The following is an 18,840-nucleotide window of genomic DNA, read 5'->3' on the forward strand; positions in this document are numbered from 1 at the left end:
TGCTCCTCGCATTAAGACACAAAGCCTTCAGGCTTGTTTTTTTAACGTTCTTAGATCTTTTAGAATTATTATTTACTGTGGCCATGTTTGATTTAAACCCTTGATTTCTCTGCCTGTCACTTTTGTTTTTCTCCTTCCTGTCTTTTGCTTTTATCCTTGTTTCCCTTTCCTCTGTTTCCCTGCTCAGGTTCCCAACCCCCTGCCATTTTAGTTTAAACCCTCCCCCTGAGCACTAGCAAACACTCCCCCTAGGACATCGGTCCCGGCCCTGCCTAGGTGCAAACCGTCCGGTTGGAACTGGTCCCACCTCCCCCAGAACCGGTTCCAATGTCCCAGGAATTTGAATCCCTCCCCCTGGCACCATTCCTCTAGCCACGTATTCATCTGGAATATCCTTCTATTTCTACTCTGACTAGCACGTGGCACTGGTAGCAATCCTGAGATTACTACCTTTGAGGTCCTGTTTTTTAATTTACCTCCTAACTCCCTATATTCAGCTTTTAGGACCTCATCCCCTTTTTTACCTATATCGTTGGTACTTATATGCACCACGACAACTGGCTGTTCACCCTCCCCCTCCAGAATGCCCTGCAGCCGCTCCGAGACATCCTTGACCCTTGCACCAGGGAGGCAACACACCATCCTGGAGTCTCGTTTGCGGCCGCAGAAACGCCTATCTATTCCCCTTACAATAGAATCCCCTATTACTATAGCTCTCCCCCTCTTTTTCCTCCCGTCCTGTACAGCAGAGCCACCCCTGGTGCCAGGAAGTTGGCTGCTGCTGCCTTCCCCTGGTAAGCCATCCCCCCCATCAGTATCCAATGCGGTATATCTGAGAGGGGAATGGCCACAGGGGACCCCTGCACTACCTGCCTGTGCCTAGTGCTCTGCCTGTTGGTCACCCGTTCCCTTTCTGCCTGTGCCACCTTTATCTGCGGTGTGACCAACTGATTAAACGTGCTATTCACGACGTCCTCAGCATCGCGAATGGTCCAGTATGTATCCAATCGTTGCTCCAGCACTGCAATGCGGTCTGCCAGCAGCTGCAGCTGGACACACTTCCTGTACATGTAGTTGTCAGGGACACAGGAAGTGTCCCTGAGTTCCCACATAGCACAGGAGGAGCATACCACGGGGCCGGGCTCTCCTGCCATGACTTACCCTTTAATTATTTGAAATTAAATTAAATCAAATCAATCCCACCAATTACACAACAGATAAATGATATATTTTAGGGCCCTGGTTTACCAACAGTCCCCGCTACACCACAGAGACCTTAGCAACTATAAACCACAGAGTTAGAGTTTAAAAAAGAAAGAAATACGCACCAACCAATCACTTACCTACTTTCTGGTGACGTCACACTTCGATTACTTTTTACTTCTCTCCCTCTCTGAGATTGGAGATTAGTAAACCTACCTGAGTCTCTGGGGGCCTTTTAAAGCCTCGCTGCTCGCGTTTCCCGCCGCTGACGCTGTCAGGCCTACCTGGTCTCTGGGGGCCTTTTAAAGCCTCGCCGCTCGCGTTTCCCACCGCTGCTGCTGACGCTGTGAGGCCTACCTGGTCTCTGGGGGCCTTTTAAAGCCTCGCTGCTCACATTTCCTGCCGCTGACGCTGTGAGGCCTACCTGGTCTCTGGGGCCTTTTAAAGCCTCGCCGCTCGCGTTTCCCGCTGCTGCCGCTGACGCTGTAATCAAGTGACAAATAAAGAACTGCCTCTTGGGCAAAGTACTGGAGGGCAGCCAGAATCCATGGAGCATTGACCTCAACATTAATCAGTGCCTCTGGGAGACGTGAAGCGTGGTAGAGGTTAGCTGTATAACGTTTTTGGAGTTCTGATTTCAATCTTCTATTGTTACACCAGAATGCTTTGACGAATTTGACTCTCAATTCAGATACAATAATAAACACGTTCATCTCTGCCCACTCTGCGTGCAGAAGACAAAACAAGAGACACTGCAGAATGAAGCGGTGTTGACAAATATAAGGAGCATTGCTTAAAGGGTTTTGCTGATAGGTTTCATTCACTGAACAGCCTGCTATGGATTGCTGTCACATTGGTAACTTAGCAAACAATTTTGAGTTTGCTCAGATTCTTTTACAGTTGATTGTAGCACCCATGTGAGGGAATGTGGTGATGCCATCACATGATATCATTATGTATTACTGTATGTAGGTGTGTGGTGAGTGATTTAGTTCAGCCCACTTCAGCTGTTCACAGTGATGCTGTTTTTGCTTTGCAGCTGATATATTTGCCCAAAACTTTTTGCCTAACTGGCGAGGTGATGATGCATCATTCTTTGGCATGTTTTCCATTTTCTTCCCCTCTGCAACTGGTATCCTGGCAGGAGCGAACATCTCCGGTGACTTGAAGGTAATTCAAAACACTCTGAATGAATACATAAATCCGCGGGTATGTTTTCTTCTAGTTTCTATGCCATCGAGTCGGTGCGAGGATGAAACCGGGAAATCCCTTGTGTACTTGCACCAACTTCTTCACTTACGTTCACAACTGGAGCAAAAAATATCCAGTAGGGGCTAAAAACGTTAACTGATTCTTGAATGAAGAGGCATTTTTCAGGCTTTTGTGCTTTAAAAGGGAGCTGTATTCATCTTTATTACCAAATATTCCTAAGTATTCTGAAGGAAGATAACTGTTCATTTTAATGGTGTTTTGTTCTAGTTACTTGTTTATGATTTAAACTTCTGGTTTAGAAGCAGCCTTGGACTAGAATCTTCCCCCTGCATCATGTAACATGACAACATGATTGGGGACCGTCATGTACTTGAGAATGCAATTTCCTAATATTACTGGAGAGAAAGTGGGAATGTTAAACAGTTGTGGAACAACAAACTGGCTTGTTTTCAAGTTTATATTTTTCAGTTTAACAGGCGATGAATGCTAATGCGGAAAATGAAACACTCTTGCCACTCTGTGCCAGCATTGAAAACTTCATCAATTAGTGTTGAATGTTTAAAAGTGGACGGGTGTAAAACGGCCATCCGACTCGAGCCCATCCCATTCCCGCCAGGCGGGTTAAGTTAAAATCGGAGTTGTAAAATATGCCTGCGTAGAATGAACAAAATCTATTGGGAGAGCAGCACAAGACAAGATGAAAGGTTTGGGGAGACAAAGTTGGAGCTGCCAAAAGAGATGGAGTTCATTGTAGGCATGAGAGAGGCAATCTTTGTTTGGATTTTCAGGCCAGTTTGACCTAGTCTGTCCCGAGCTCCTCAAACTTGAAGCCAGGTCCAAGTGTAATTCTATTGTAATGATGAAAATGTGACTTGTTCATCTGGCTCAGTACTAACTGTCTCAACCAAAATATTCAATCTATTTTTGAAATATAAGAAGTTGAATTAAACCTCTGTTCATAACTGACTCAATCAGACACAACCAGGGTGGGTGGGTTCAACTCTTAGAACATAGAACATTAAAAAAAAAGTTCAGGAGCAAGTAAAGACCGTTTGGACAAACAAGCATGTTTCTTTTTGGTTAATATCAACCTCATGTTCTCACCTTTTTAACATACCACTCCCTCATATGGTTATATGAGGAGAGGTTGAGTAGATTGGGACTCTACTCATTGGAGTTCAGAAGAATGAGAGGCGATCTTATTGAAACATATAAGATTGTGAAGGGGCTTGATCGGGTAGATGCGGTGAGGATGTTCCAATGATGGGTAAAACTAGAACTAGGGGGCATAATCTTAAAATAAGGGGCTGCTCTTTCAAAACTGAGATGAGGAGAAACTTCTTCACTCAGAGGGTGGTAGGTTTGTGGAATTTGCTGCCCCAGAAAGCTGTGGAAGCTACATCATTAAATAAATTTAAAACAGAAATAGATAGTTTCCTAGAAGTAAAGGGAATTAAGGGTTACGGGGAGCGGGCAGGAAATTGGACATGAGTCTAGGTTCGGAATGGTCATGGCCCTGTGGGTAGTGGAGCGGGCCCAGGGGCCGTGTAGCCTGGTTCTGTTCCTACTTCTTGTGTTCTAACTCTGTGTTAGATTTCAGGAGATGGTTTTATTCCTGTTCCTGGCTGGGGTGGCGATCGCCTTTACAGAAGGTAAGTACTGTAGAAAATATAGGGACAGAGTGATCTCCTGGAAGAGTTTCGATCGCCTAGATGGGTCGGAGAGGAATTTCCCAGATTTTTTCTCCCAAATTGGCCATTGGGTTTTTTATCTGGTTTTTCGCCTCTCCCGGGAGATCACATGGGTTCGGGTGGGATGGAGAGTGATCGAAGATTTGAGGTTAGGATCAGATCAGCCATGATCTTATTGAATGGTGGAGCAGGCTCGAGGGGCCGATTGGCCTACTCCTGCTCCTATTTCTTATGTTCTTATGTTCTTTCTCCAGAAACACATCTAGTTGTTTCTTGAATTGGTCTTTTTGTGGTATTTTCAGCACCATAAGCCTAAGTCAGAAACTAGTAACCTCCATCTACTGTGGAAGATTGAATCTGTGCTCTTAGTATTGCTGCCTTTAGATGGTATTGGACTCTTAGGAAAATCACTCCCAAAGTTGCAAGTGAGTTTATGATCAACATCACAAATTGAACAGGATATATGATTTATAGTCTGAATTCATTCTGTTTAAAAGGGAGCTGTGTTCATCTTAATGACCAAATATTCCTAAGTATTCTGAAGGAAGATAACTGTGCATTTTTGTGTGAGTGTTAACTCATCAGAGGAATACTCTGTTCTGCCTGTAGTAAGTAGCATCCTTGTATATTGTCTAGCCTCATTCCCATTGCATTGCTCTTATAGGATCCCGCTGTATCCATTCCCAAGGGAACCTTGTCGGCCATTATTTGGACAGCCTTTTCCTACCTCACAATCTCTGCCACCATTGGTAAGTTGTATGGAGCAATTATTATTTATCACTACCATATTGCTATACAGCTCTATAACTCTCTTCTAACTTATGCAAATGTATAAAATCTATTCTCCTTAATTCTAAGTTGCTTGTTACAAATTATCTTATCTCACTTTGCTGTGTTGTTTACATTGCTTAATTCAAATTATTGGTAATTCAATTTTTTTAGTGTAAAAACAATTTTGGAATATTAGGTGTAGACTGTATATCACTGCCATTAATCAAGTGCTTATCCAACATGGATACAGAATAACAAGTAATCATCACCAACACTAGAAAGAACTTGTATTTATATAGTGCCTTTTCACGGCGCTAATAAATGTCCCAAAGTGCTTCACATACAATGAATTATGTTTACATTGTGGAGTTTCTGTTGTGTGGGCAAATGTGACAGCTATTTTGCACACACATCTCTCAAACAGCAATTAGACAAATGACTAGTTCAACTGTCTTGGTTGTATTGGTTGAGGCAGAAATGTTGGCCAGGACATTGGGTGACTTCACTGCAAATAGTGCAAAAGGAACTTTTATGTCCACCTGAATGTGCAGGCAGGGCCTCAATTTAACATTTCAGTCTAAAGTTGGCACCTCCAATGATGCAGTACTCTCAGTATTGCCCTGAAGTGACAGCCTAGATTATGTACTCGAGTCTCTGGAGTGGGGCTTGAATCCATGACCTACTGACTGAGGTAAGAATGCTATCAGCTAAGCTAAGCTAACACAAGCCTAGAAATGACTGACTGTGATACGAGTATAAGAACACTTAAGATGTTCATGTAATATTCCTTTGTCCAGTATTTTAGCAGGTGTTAGCTTGTTTAAAATGAATGGGCTAACATTTCCTTTAAAAAATTGGATAAAGGAATGTCACACAAATGCAGTAAGCATTGGTTCACTAACATTGCAAAAAGCATTTTCAAACCTATTGTTTCTGAGAATGTAATATTCTCAGTTATACACCATGCTTTACACCAAATCACCTTTTAAAGCTAAACAAACGGTTTAAGGTCAGTGTAATACATTTTAAAAGAAAGAAAAGCAGCATAACATAGCATAACTTTATGTTTGTAAGTGCTATTATGGCATGGTTACACTGCATGCTGATTTTTCAGTGGTTTGTTTTGTTTCAGGGTGATTATATTTGTGCTTGTTCTTTGCTGTGAGTTTTTTTTAATAAATGGAGGTCTTGTGTGGATTTGTAATGCAGCACAAATGCATGCTTAATTATTGTACCAGTGGTGAATGACATACAAGTGTGCCATCATTGACGTCGGCAGCAACAGCAAGATCTTCAAACAGTCGCATGGTTTGTATCCCACAGAATCCCATCTTTGGTGAAGGGAGGGAAGAAACATTGTGACCTGCATCTGGCTAGTGTGTGACTGTGTATAGATGGTGGACTTTCAGATCATTGCACTATGATGTGCCTCAATAAATCCGAGACTCAATGTTAGCAGAACAAAACAAGGCTTTTATTAACTTAGAAGGTAACACACAGTGGAGAGGTATCTTCCATCCAGAGGTCTGCTGTACTGGATGTGAGGCAGGCTGGGCCTGCTTACATAGGGGCCAGGTATGGACGGAGCCCTACACACAATACAATACAATGGTGAGGAAACGGAACTGAGGTAAGGGAAATGAAACTGAAACCAAACCACAGTCACAGGCAGAGAATACCGATGAGTGATGAATGGCATATTTCATCACATTCACCCCTTCTATAGATTTAGTCTGTTCGGGGGTTTGATAGTCCTCTGTGACCGACGTGGCTGTTGTGGTGCCGCGGGTGTCGGCTGGGTGTCCCCGGCGGCCTCCTGGGTCTCTGCCGGGGGTGCCGCCAGGGTTGTTGAAGGGGTAGTTGGTGGGGGTACCGTTGGTCAATGTTCTTCCGGGGGTGATGAAAGAGTAGTGGGTGGGTAAGAGTTGCTGTGATTGTTGTTGCTGCTGTTGTCGTGGTTGTTGTCGTTACCGGCTGGGGCGACGTCTTTTATGGACACGGTGTCCTCCCTTCCGTCGGCGTGCCGGACATACGCGTATTGGGGGTTGGCATGGAGTAGGTGCACCGACTCCACGAGAGGGTCCGTCTTGTGGCCCCTCACATGCCTTCGCACGAATACCGGACCTGGGGTGGAGAGCCATGACGGCATGGATACGCCTGAGGTGGATTTCCGGGGAAAGACAAACATTCGCTCATGAGACGTGGCATTAGTGGCAGTACACAATAGCGACCGTATCGAATGGAGCACATCTGGGAGGACTTCCTGCCAGCGGGAGATAGGGAGGCCCTTGGTCCTTAGAGCTAGAGTGACTGCTTTCCATACTGTCCCGTTCTCTCGCTCCACTTGACCGTTACCCCGGGGGTTGTAGCTGGTGGTACGGCTCGTGGCGATCCCCCTGGACAGCATGTACTGGCGTAGCTCTTCACTCATGAAGGACGCCCCCCTATCCGTATGGATGTAGCTCGGCATACCGAACAGGCAGAACAGGCTGTTGAGGCATTTAATGACCGTGGCGCTGGTCATGTCTGGGCAGGGGAAGGCGAATGGGAAACGGGAGTATTCGTCCACAATGTTCAGGAAGTAAACATTGCGGTCGACGGACGGGAGGGGGCCCTTGAAATCTAAGCTGAGCCGCTCAAAGGGCCGTGTAGCTTTGATTAAGTGGGCTCTATCTGGGCGGTAGAACCGAGGTTTGCACTCAGCGCAAGTGCGGCAGTTCCTGGTCAGAGACCGAACTTCCTCAATCGAGTAGGGTAAGTTGCGGGACTTTATGAAGTGGAACAGCCGCGTGACCCCTAGGTGGCAGAGGTCGTTGTGGAGGGTCTGTAGCCGATCCCCGGTGGCGCTGGCACACATCCCTCGTGAGAGGGCGTTGGGGGATTCGTTAAGGGCCCCTGGCCGGTAAATGATGTCATAATCGAAGGTGGAGAGCTCGATCCGCCACCTAAGAATCTTATCATTTTTAATCTTCCCCCTCTGTTTATTATTGAACATAAACGCTACCGACCGCTGGTCGGTAAGTAGGGTGAAGCGTTTGCCGGCTAGGTAGTGGCGCCAGTGGCGCACTACCTCCACGATGGCTTGGGCCTCCTTTTCCACGGAGGAGTGTCTGATCTCGGGCCCTTGGAGGGTCCTCGAGAAGAAAGCTACGGGCCGCCCCGCCTGGTTGAGGGTGGCCGCCAAGGCAAAGTCAGACGCATCACTTTCCACTTGAAAGGGAGTGTTCTCGTCCACTGCCTGTAGCGTGGCCCGCTCAATATCCCGCTTAATGCTTTTGAAGGCGGCGTGGGCCTCAGCAGAGAGCGGAAAAGAGGATGCTTTCAAGAGGGGGCGGGCTTTGTCGGAGTAGTTGGGGACCCATTGGGAATAATAAGAAAATAACCCCAGGCACCTTTTCAGGGCTTTGGGAGTGTTGGGCAGGGGCAGCTCCCGTAGGGGGCGCAATCGGTCGGGGTCTGGTCCGATTTCCCCATTCTCCACCACGCTGCCTAGTATGCAGAGGCGCGTGGTGTTGTAAACGCACTTGTCCTCGTTGTAGGTGAGGTTGAGTTTTTGTGCGGTTTTCAGGAACCTCTCGAGGTTCGAGTCGTGATCCTGCTGGTTGTGACCGCAGATGGTGACGTTGTCGAGGTAGGGGAAGGTTGCCTGCAAGTGGTGGTCATCGACCATGCGGTCCATCTCCCTCTGGAAGACCGAGACCCCATTCGTCACCCCAAAGGGGACTCTGAGGAATTGGTAGAGGCGTCCGTTCGCCTCGAAGGCGGTGTACGGGCGGTCCTCTGGTCTGATAGGGAGCTGGTGGTACGCTGACTTGAGGTCGATGGTGGAGAACACCCGGTATTGGGCGATTTGGTTCACCATTTCTGATATGCGGGGTAGCGGGTAGGCGTCTAGTTGGGTGTACCTGTTGATCGTTTGGCTATAGTCGATCACCATCCGTTTCTTCTCACTACCCCTTACCACCACCACTTGGGCGCGCCACGGGCTGTTGCTGCGTTCAATAATGCGCTCTTTCAGGAGCCTGTCTACCTCGGTCGCGATAAACCGCCTGTCCTCCCAGCTGTACCTCCTGCTTTTGGTCGCTATTGGCCGGCAGTTAGGGGTAAGGTTCGCGAATAGCGAAGGCGGCTTTACCTTCAGGGTAGCCAGACTGCACACTGTGAGGGGCGGCTGGGACCCACTGTAATTGAGCGTGATGCTTTGGTGGTAGCACTGGAAATCCAGACCCAAGATCACGCTCGCACATAGATTCTTCATGATTAGTACTTTAAAATTATCGTATACAGTTCCGTTAATGGACAATTGTACCGTGCAGTAACCCATAATGGTCGATGTCTGGGTTTTATCAGCCATAGAGATGGTACCCCGAGTAGGGACCACCTTTAGGGAGAGTTGTTGTGCCAGTTCAGGGTGGATAAAACTCTCCGTGCTTCCGCTGTCAATTAAACATTTAACCCTGCACCCGTTTACCTCGATGTCCACCATTGATTTGGATAGCGGGTGCGGCCTGGTCTGGTCCACTGTGACCGATGCCACTGTAGGGCCCTGATCGAGACAAGATGGCGTCCACGCTGTCTGCTCACAAGATGGCGGACCCCACGAGGTCGGGCAAGATGGCGTCCAAGATGGCCGCTCCCACGGCGCACACGCGGCGGTGGTGGGTTTTCCGGCGGGGTTCCCTTTGCACACCTTCCTGAAGTGCCCCTTCTTACCGCACTTAAAGCAGGTGGTGCCTTTCGCCGGGCACAGGTTTCTGGTGTGCTTCGGCTGCCCGCAGAAGTAGCAGTTGGGTCCCTGATGCGTCGCGGCTGTCGTAGGGCTTCTGGGGGGAGAGCGGGGCCCCGACGGTGTCGGGCTGCCGGGCGGGGAAGATGCCTTCCAAGATGGCGGCGCCCTTGGTGCACACGTGGCGGCGTGGACGGCGCGGGCTGAAGAGTAGGCGTCCGAGTTTCTCTGGGCCACATCCAGGGATCGCGCTGTGTCCACAGCCTGTTTCAGGTCCAATCCCGTTTTTTCCAGCAGTCTCTGCCGGATGTAAGTGGAGCTGAGGCCTGTGATAAAGGCATCGCGAACAAGCTCGTCAGTGTACACTGCGGCTTTTACATCTTGGCACTTGCAGTCTTTGCCAAGCGTTTTCAGGGTGCCTAGGAACTCATCCAGCGATTCCCCAGGTCGCTGTGCGCGAGTAGCGAGCAGATGCCTAGCATACACCTCATTCGTAGGCTGCTGGTAATGCGCCTTTAAGATGTCGCAGGCGGCCGGGTACGTGTCGGCGTCTTGGATGAGGGGGTAAACGCGGTGGCTTACCCAATTCCGCAGAATTCCGAGTTTCATACTTGCAGCGTCCGTAGCGCCTGTGACGGCTGCGGAATTGTCCAGGAAGAATTCCATACACATAAACCAGTGTCCGAAGCGTGCCGATGCGTCCGAAGCATGCTGGTCCAAATCCAAACGTTCGGGTTTCAAGAGTTGATCCATTGTGTTGAAAAGTAAGTTAATAAAATTGATGTGCCTCAATAAATCCGAGACTCAATGTTAGCGGAACAAAACAAGGCTTTTATTAACTTAGAAGGTAACACACAGTGGAGAGGTATCTTCCATCCAGAGGTCTGCTGTACTGGATGTGAGGCAGGCTGGGCCTGCTTACATAGGGGCCAGGTATGGGCGGAGCCCTACACACAATACAATACAATGGTGAGGAAACGGAACTGAGGTAAGGGAAATGAAACTGAAACCAAACCACAGTCACAGGCAGAGAATACCGATGAGTGATGAATGGCATATTTCATCACACACTACAGATCTGACACGTTCTGAACCTATGCTGCAATCTTCATTCTGCGTGTGAGAGTCCCTTGCACACATGTGTAGCGCCAGAAGTACTAAAAATGTTTTCAAGGGGAACTTCCCCCTCCACCACAAGAGATAACTGCGTCCCATGCACCTTCCTTAAAACTAGAGTCTTTGGTCTTTTGTTGAGGATGTAGCAATGCTTAGCAGTTCACTAAATGTATCTTTAACATGGCTCCTTCCACCCTCCACTTTAGGATCTTGTGTGATACGTGATGCTTCTGGTAGTGTGAATGACACCATTCCTATTGGGTCAACGGATTGTGAGGGCCTTGCCTGTGGTTATGGGTGGAACTTCACTGAATGTACACAGACTGGTACTTGTAAATATGGACTCATTAACTACTACCAGGTAAAAACAATATGGCAATGAATACATATTTACACTTGGATCAGCATTTTTTTAAATGACAGGTTTTGCTTTAAAAACTCTAGAATAGGAAAAAAAGAATGCAAAGCGGGTTGGTCTATTTAAATTCTCTACAACAGGAGTAAATGGGAGTGTGATACATTGGAATTATCCATGCTGTGCAATAGGAGTGAATATGGAAATGGTTTGGCACATTGGAACTATGTTTAATAGCACTAAATGGGAATAAGGGTTGGTGCATTGGAACTCCATACAGTTGGAATGTATGGGAAGGGATTCTGTAATTCTGTGCATGGCAGTGAATGGGAAGTGGTTTGTCATATTAAAATTCTATGCCCTAAAGAGAATCAGGTCTCTTTGGCTCCATCATATATTAGAACATCAGCATATTGCATAATGATGAATTTCAATTCTGAAAGCCTCCTTTGTTTCAACTCGACAGAAATGTTTCGCTGTGATCTTGTTGGCACTTGCCCATACTTCTCAGCTGAGAAACTACTGGCAGGGAAGGTGCTGAATCCATTTCAGCTGTTCTGCCACCACAGACTGATGCTGTCATCAGACCAGTAGCACATCTGCAGTTCACACTCTCAGTGAGTGTTGTGCCATGGTCATTTCCCATCATACCAGTAGCACATCTGCAGTTCTACATCTCAGCAAGTGTTGTGCCATGGTCATTTCCCGTCGTACCAGTAGCACAGCTACAGTTCTACATCTCAGCGAGTGTTGTGCCATGGTCATTTCCCATCGTACCAGTAGCACATCTGCAGTTCTACATCTCAGCGAGTGTTGTGCCATGGTCATTTCCCATCGTACCAGTAGCACATCTGCAGTTCTACATCTCAGCGAGTGTTGTGCCATGGTCATTTCCCATCATACCAGTAGCACATCTGCAGTTCTACATCTCAGCAAGTGTTGTGCCATGGTCATTTCCCGTCGTACCAGTAGCACAGCTACAGTTCTACTTCTCAGCAAGTGTTGTGCCATGGTCATTTCCCGTCGTACCAGTAGCACAGCTACAGTTCTACATCTCAGCGAGTGTTGTGCCATGGTCATTTCCCATCATACCAGTAGCACATCTGCAGTTCTACATCTCAGCGAGTGTTGTGCCATGGTCATTTCCCATCGTACCAGTAGCACATCTGTAGTTCTACATCTCAGCGAGTGTTGTGCCATGGTCATTTCCCATCGTACCAGTAGCACATCTGCAGTTCTACATCTCAGCGAGTGTTGTGCCATGGTCATTTCCCGTCATACCAGTAGCACATCTACAGTTCTACATCTCAGCGAGTGTTGTGCCATGGTCATTTATCATCTTTCTTAAAATTTAAACTGCTTGTATTATATGACTGTAATATAACTTCAGTATTTGATGAAGTAACAAAAATCTCTTCTTTAAAGACTATGAGTCTGGTGTCTGGATTCGCCCCTTTGATTACAGCTGGGATTTTTGGAGCTACCCTTTCCTCGGCTCTTGCCTGTCTTGTGTCTGCACCCAAAGTTTTCCAGGTATCGGACATTTCTTCAGCTACTCCACTACCATAGTTAACATCTCCGTAACGTTGTTCAGTTAGAATTGTGGAAGTGATTGATTAAAGTTAAGTTTTGTCACATTAAACGCTTTCTATAAGCAACTATTTTCCTCTCCAAATTAACTTGTAGAGATAATAGAAAAATAGCAACATTTCTCCCTGTTTTATTATGCACCCTTTTTAGCCCATTTAAGCAAGCAATGATTATCTATGCATTCTGTAATCAAGTAGGAGGTACGTAAGAGTAGTTTGATCTTGTTTGCCCTCGGACCCTGTGGAAAATTACCTGGTCTGTACTTGATGTCTTCTCCATCAACCCATCTGAAACTACCAATCCACTGTGTACAGAAACCAGAGACAACCTACAACATGCCATTCTAATGGTGTCACAACCAGCTCAGACATCATCAGCCTATAATAAGCGCCTTGGGGCATTTTACTTTGTTAAAGGCACTATATAAATGCAAGTTGTTGTTATAATGTACAGGGTAACACTGTCTAGTTTTATCAAATTGGAAAGAAAAAATAGTCTACTGATGTATTTTTTGTGAAATCAATTAAAGTGGACTAATAACAATACAATCCTGAATAAAGGAACAATGTGAGTAAAATTGGTCTTGGGCGGGAGCGCAAAACGGATGATAGCGAATTGGCAGCCCGTTTTACACTCTACCCAATTCTCATTTTCATTTGGACAAGAAAATTGGGCAGAATGTAAGATGGGCTGCCGATTCGCCCATTCTGTACTGCTGCCCAAGACTAATTTCATTCCCATTGGTTTCTCCAGCACCTACCAGGCTCCTTGTTATTAGTTCTGACTTTTATAACACTGTGAGCATCCATTTTACGTGTTTTGACTATTATAATACCAAACACACACAAACTTGTAGCGAGAGGGTTTGAGTACAAGAACAAGGATGTCTTGCTGCAGTTGTACAGGGCCTTGGTGAGACCACACCTTGAGTATTGTGTGCAGTTTTGGTCACCTTATCTGAGGAAGGATGTTCTTGCCATGGAGGGAGTGCAGCGAAGATTCACCAGACTGATACCTGGGATGGCAGGAATGACGTATGAGGAGAGATTGGGTCGATTGGGCTTATACTCGCTGGAGTTTAGAAGAATGAGAGGGGATCTCATTGAAACTTATAAAATTCTAACAGGACTAGACAGACTGGATGCAGGAAGGATGTTCCCAATGGCCGGGGAGTCCAGAACCAGGGTCACAGTCTGAGGATAAGGGGTAAGCCATTTAGGACAGAGATGAGGAGGAATTTCTTCACCCAGAGAGTGGTGAACCTGTGGAATTCTCTACCACAGAAGGCAGTGGAGGCCAATTCATTAAATATATTCAAGAAGGAGTTGGATATATTAATTAAGAAAGGGAAAATAGAATATGAGAGTAAGCTAGTAGGGAACATAAAAACTGACTGTAAAAGCTTTTATAGATATGTGAAGAGAAAAAGATTGGTGAAGTCAAGCATAGGTCCCTTGCAGTCAGAATCAGGGGAATTTATAATGGGGAACAAAGAAATGGCAGACCAACTAAATACATATTTTGGTTCTGTCTTCACAAAGGAGGACACAAATAACCTCCCAGAGATGCCGGGGAACATAGGGTCTGATGAAAGGGTGGAACTGAAAGAAATCAGTATTTGTAGGGAAATGGTGTTAGGAAAATTGATGGGACTGAAGGCCGATAAATCCCCAGGGCTTGATAATCTACATCCCAGGGTACTTAAGGAAGTGGCCCTAGAAATAGTAGATGCATTGCTGGTCATCTTCCAGAACTCGATAGACTCTGGAACAGTACCCATGGATTGGAGGGTAGCTAATGTTACCCCACTATTCAAAAAAGGTGGTAGAGAAAAAGCGGGGAATTATAGACCGGTAAGCCTGACATCGGTAGTGGGGAAAATGCTAGAGTCCATTATAAAAGATGTAATAGCAGAGCACTTGGAAAGCAGTGACTGGCTCGGACAAAGTCAACATGGATTTACAAAAGGTAAATCATGCTTGACTAATCTGCTGGAATTTTTTGAGGATGTAACTGGTAAAATAGATAAGGGAGAACCAGTGGATGTGGTGTATTTGGACTTTCAGAAGGCTTTCGATAAGGTCCCACATAAGAGATTAGCGTGCAAAATTAAGACACATGGGATTGGGGGCAAGGTATTGACTTGGATAGAGAACTGGTTGGCGGACAGAAAGCAAAGAGTTGGAATAAACGGGTCGTTTTCCGAGTGGCAGGCAGTGACTAGTGGGGTACCGCAAGGATCGGTCCTAGGACCCCAGCTGTTCACAATATATATTAATGATCTGGACGAGGGAATTGGATGTAATATCTCCAAATTTGCAGATGCCACAAAGCTGGGTGGGAGGGTATGCTGTGAGGAGGATGTCGTGAAACTCCAGTACGATTTGGACAGGTTGGGTGACTGGGCAGAAACATGGCAAATGCACTATAATGTGGATAAATGTGAGGTTATCCACTTTGGTGGCAAAAACAGGAAGGCAGATTATTATTTGAATGGCAATAGCTTGGGAGAAGGGGACGTGCAAAGAGACCTGGGTGTTCTTGTGCACCAGTCGCTGAAGGTAAGCATGCAGGTGCAGCAGGCGGTTAAGAAGGCAAATGGTATGTTGTCCTTCGTAGCAAGAGGGTTCGAGTACAGGAACAAGGATGTCTTGCTACAGTTGTACAGGGCCTTGGCGAGACCGCACCTTGAGTATTGTGTGCAGTTTTGGTCGCCTTATCTGAGGAAGGACGTTCTTGCCATGGAAGGAGTGCAGCGAAGATTCACCAGGCTGATACCTGGGATGGCAGGAATGACGTATGAGGAGAGATTGTGTCGATTGGGCTTATACTCACTGGAGTTTAGAAGATTGAAAGGGGATCTCATCGAAACCTATAAAATTCTGTCAGGCCTGGACAGACTAGATGCAGGAAGGATGTTTCTGATGGCTGGGGAGTCCAGAACCAGGGGTCATAGTCTAAGGATAAGGGGTTAGCCATTTAGGACTGAAATGAGGAGGAATTTCTTCACCCAGAGAGTGGTGAACCTGTGGAATTCTCTGCCACAGAGGGCAGTGGAGGCCAGTTCATTAAATATATTCAAGAAAGAGTTGGATATATTTCTTAAGGCTAAAGGGATCAAGGGATATGGGGAGAAGGCAGGGACAGGGTACTGAATTTGGATGATCAGCCATGATCTCATTGAATGGCGGAGCAGGCTCGAAGGGCCAAATGGCCTACTCCTGCTCCTATCTTCTATGTTTCAGGCTAAAGGGATCAAGGGATATGGAGAGAAGGCAGGGACAGGGTACTGAATTTGGATGATCAGCCATGATCTCATTGAATGGCGGAGCAGGCTCGAAGGGCCAAATGGCCTACTCCTGCTCCTATCTTCTATGTTTCAGGCTAAAGGGATCAAGGGATATGGGGAGAAGGCAGGGACAGGGTACTGAATTTGGATGATCAGCCATGATCTCATTGAATGGCGGAGCAGGCTCGAGGGGCCGAATAGCCTACTCCTGCTCCTATCTTCTATGTAACTAGATGGCTTAATGGTGCAAAACCATTGATACAACTATGCATTAGTCCATGGTGAATTATCATCTGGTAGACAAAGGAATAGAATATCCTTCAGTAAACATTACCCAGCCCTGCAATGAGATTCCCCAAACTGCTAAGAAGCTCTGGAACTTTTATAAAAATAGGAGCTATCTTAAAATTGAGCTCTGTCTATTTCATACGTTACACACCACGTTGTGAGTTAGACTCCAAACCATTTCAAGGGTTGAGATGATGTTTATAAGCATTTAATTTTTACTTTTACTTGATCCTTTGAGGTTCCAACCTTATAATTCACTCCCAGTTTTCTATTCTGCTATTTTTCTATGTATATACATTGGATTAGTGAACATTACAGAGTGAAGGTTCTTGTTCTACAAATGTTCTAAGCTTTTTTTGTGTAAAAGTCAATGGTTTGATTAAACTGGTGTTTTTACCTTTGTCTCCCAACAGTGTCTGTGCAAGGACAATCTTTATCCTGGTATTGGTTTCTTTGGAAAGGGCTATGGGAAGAACAACGAGCCCATCTACAGCTACCTCCTCACCTACATCATTGCTATTGGTTTCATTCTTATTGGTAAGTCTCTGGGTCACTCAGAATGTCTTTTCCGACCTTAGACTGGTGAGACCTAAAACTGTACCTAAACGCATTTATATCTGCATTTGCGTGACATAGGCAATTGTGGCAAGATTGGTTCAGTTCAAAATGCTAATGATAAATAAGGAATTCCAAGTTATTTAATTTTGAACAAAAATATCTATCTAATAGCATACTTTATAAAGAATTGCGTACTTTTTAATTTAATTTACACATATAAATATGATGTGGTTGGGGTGCATGTGTTTTATGCTGCTGTAGAAATCAGTAGATTTTTATAAGGCTAGTAACGCATTATAAAAGAACAGTTATTGTATACAATATCTAGAGGTTACAGGTTAGCGGCTTAATTACAAACTGTTATGGTGCTGCAAATTTCTCCAAAGCTGTAAAGGTTCTGCAGAGAGACTGACACTATGCAAATTTCTAAGAGGACAGTGGTTTGGAGAGAGAGGCACCTACCTCCCATGGCAAAATAGACACACCACAGTTATGATCAAAGTCCTCAGTTGCGTCATGTCATGACACAGGAACAATTGTGCTGTGATTCAAGGAAATTATACAGTGCTACTACATATTATACAATAGTAGACAATGCATTCTAATAGTCACCTATCGGGTGCCCAAAGCACCTGTAACCAATGTTGTCCTGTTTTCTTGCATGTAGCGGAACTGAACATGATTGCTCCCATCATCTCCAACTTCTTCCTGTGCTCATATGCTCTCATCAATTTTAGCTGCTTCCATGCTTCAATTACCAACTCCCCAGGCAAGTTTCCATTTTCTGTTTCTCAAAATGTTTTGTTGTGGATTTGGTAATTATTTCTGACAGCAAGTAAAGACGGGTAAGTAAAATATAAAGAACAAAAATATGGTGGAAATTGGAGACAAACAGCGTGCAATTACGTCCCTCATCCTCTCCATCACCTGTTTTTGACTTCTTGTATACCATTTTGGTTCTCATGCACTTAGGGCACACCAGCCTTCCAGTTCCTTCCTGTGGTTGCCGACTGATTGTGTGATCTAGCCAAAGCAACTGTGGTTTAGAAGCCATAATTATTTCTGGGTTATGAAGAGGAAATGTGCGTTTTCAATATTTAAAAAAAAAAATACAAAAAAATTGGTGGAAAAAAATGAAAGCTTTTTCATTTCAGAAAAGTAACTATTAAAATAGAGAGAGAGTGCTCCAGAAGCATGGTACTCTTACAATTTGGGGATTTTTCTGTCAACAGATTTCTAATCGTTTCTGTAAATGGACTTTGCCCCTATGATCTGCAAGCTATATTTTTATCAATAACCTTCCCTTCACATGTAACCTATGTACACTCCCAGTACTGTGTATTTTTACCATACAATGTACATCTTGTTGTAGGTGTGTGCCACCTTTCACGATTTTCTTAATCTTGCCCCTGTTAATATAAATTTGTGGTACATCATTTGGAAATGTTCCAGTAGGTTCCCTCTCACTGCCTGAAAGGGTGGTGGAGGCAGGAACCCTCACAACATTCAAGAAGCATTTGGATGAGCACTTGAAATGCCATAGCATGCAAGGCTACGGACCAACTGCTAGAAAATGGGATTAGATTAGACAGGGCTTAATGGCCGGCGCGGACGCAATGGGCCGAAGGGCCTCTTTCTGTGCTGTGTGACTCTATGACTCTAGGTTGCAAGTGGAGCAGCAATAACACTGTAGAAAAATGTGCATGGTCAGTAAAAATCAGGCCAGTAGTTTTGTCATACAGGTGACATCCACTGAGTACCACAGAATGGCCTGTCACTCACATCACTTTTAAATGATAAATTTTGCTTTATTTTTCTAAAGGTTGGAGACCTTCATTCAGATATTACAACAAGTGGGCCTCTCTGTTTGGTGCAGTCATTTCTGTGGTCATCATGTTCTTACTGACATGGTGGGCAGCCCTTATCGCTGTTGGAATTGTTGGCTTCCTTCTGGCTTATGCATTATACAAAAAGCCTGGTAAGTGATTGGGAAAACTGCCACTAAGTATTATTACTGCATTCTGTATTGCACCAAAGACTA

The 18,840-nt window shown here is 45.4% G+C and overlaps 1 protein-coding gene across 4 annotated transcripts in view; it reads left to right on the forward strand.

Annotated features, from left to right (window-relative positions):
• slc12a3 (solute carrier family 12 member 3) overlaps positions 1 to 18,840 on the forward strand; it is a 109,491-nt gene that overhangs the window by 23,143 nt on the left and 67,508 nt on the right. For all 4 annotated transcript variants that reach the window (XR_015078795.1, XR_015078794.1, XM_085991224.1 and 1 more), the window contains exons 8-14: positions 2,243 to 2,373; positions 4,771 to 4,855; positions 10,926 to 11,080; positions 12,500 to 12,607; positions 16,655 to 16,778; positions 17,467 to 17,568; positions 18,622 to 18,777. Coding sequence is in view for 2 of the 4 variants with exons in the window: in XM_085991224.1 (XP_085847350.1) it covers positions 2,243 to 2,373; positions 4,771 to 4,855; positions 10,926 to 11,080; positions 12,500 to 12,607; positions 16,655 to 16,778; positions 17,467 to 17,568; positions 18,622 to 18,777 (861 nt within the window). In the remaining 2 variants the exon portion in view is untranslated. The remainder of the gene's footprint in view (positions 1 to 2,242; positions 2,374 to 4,770; positions 4,856 to 10,925; positions 11,081 to 12,499; positions 12,608 to 16,654; positions 16,779 to 17,466; positions 17,569 to 18,621; positions 18,778 to 18,840) is intronic.

The sequence above is a fragment of the Somniosus microcephalus genome, chromosome 6 (assembly GCF_052327205.1).
Source record: "Somniosus microcephalus isolate GS21.2 chromosome 6, FLI_Smic_1.0, whole genome shotgun sequence".
NCBI lineage: Eukaryota > Metazoa > Chordata > Chondrichthyes > Squaliformes > Somniosidae > Somniosus > Somniosus microcephalus.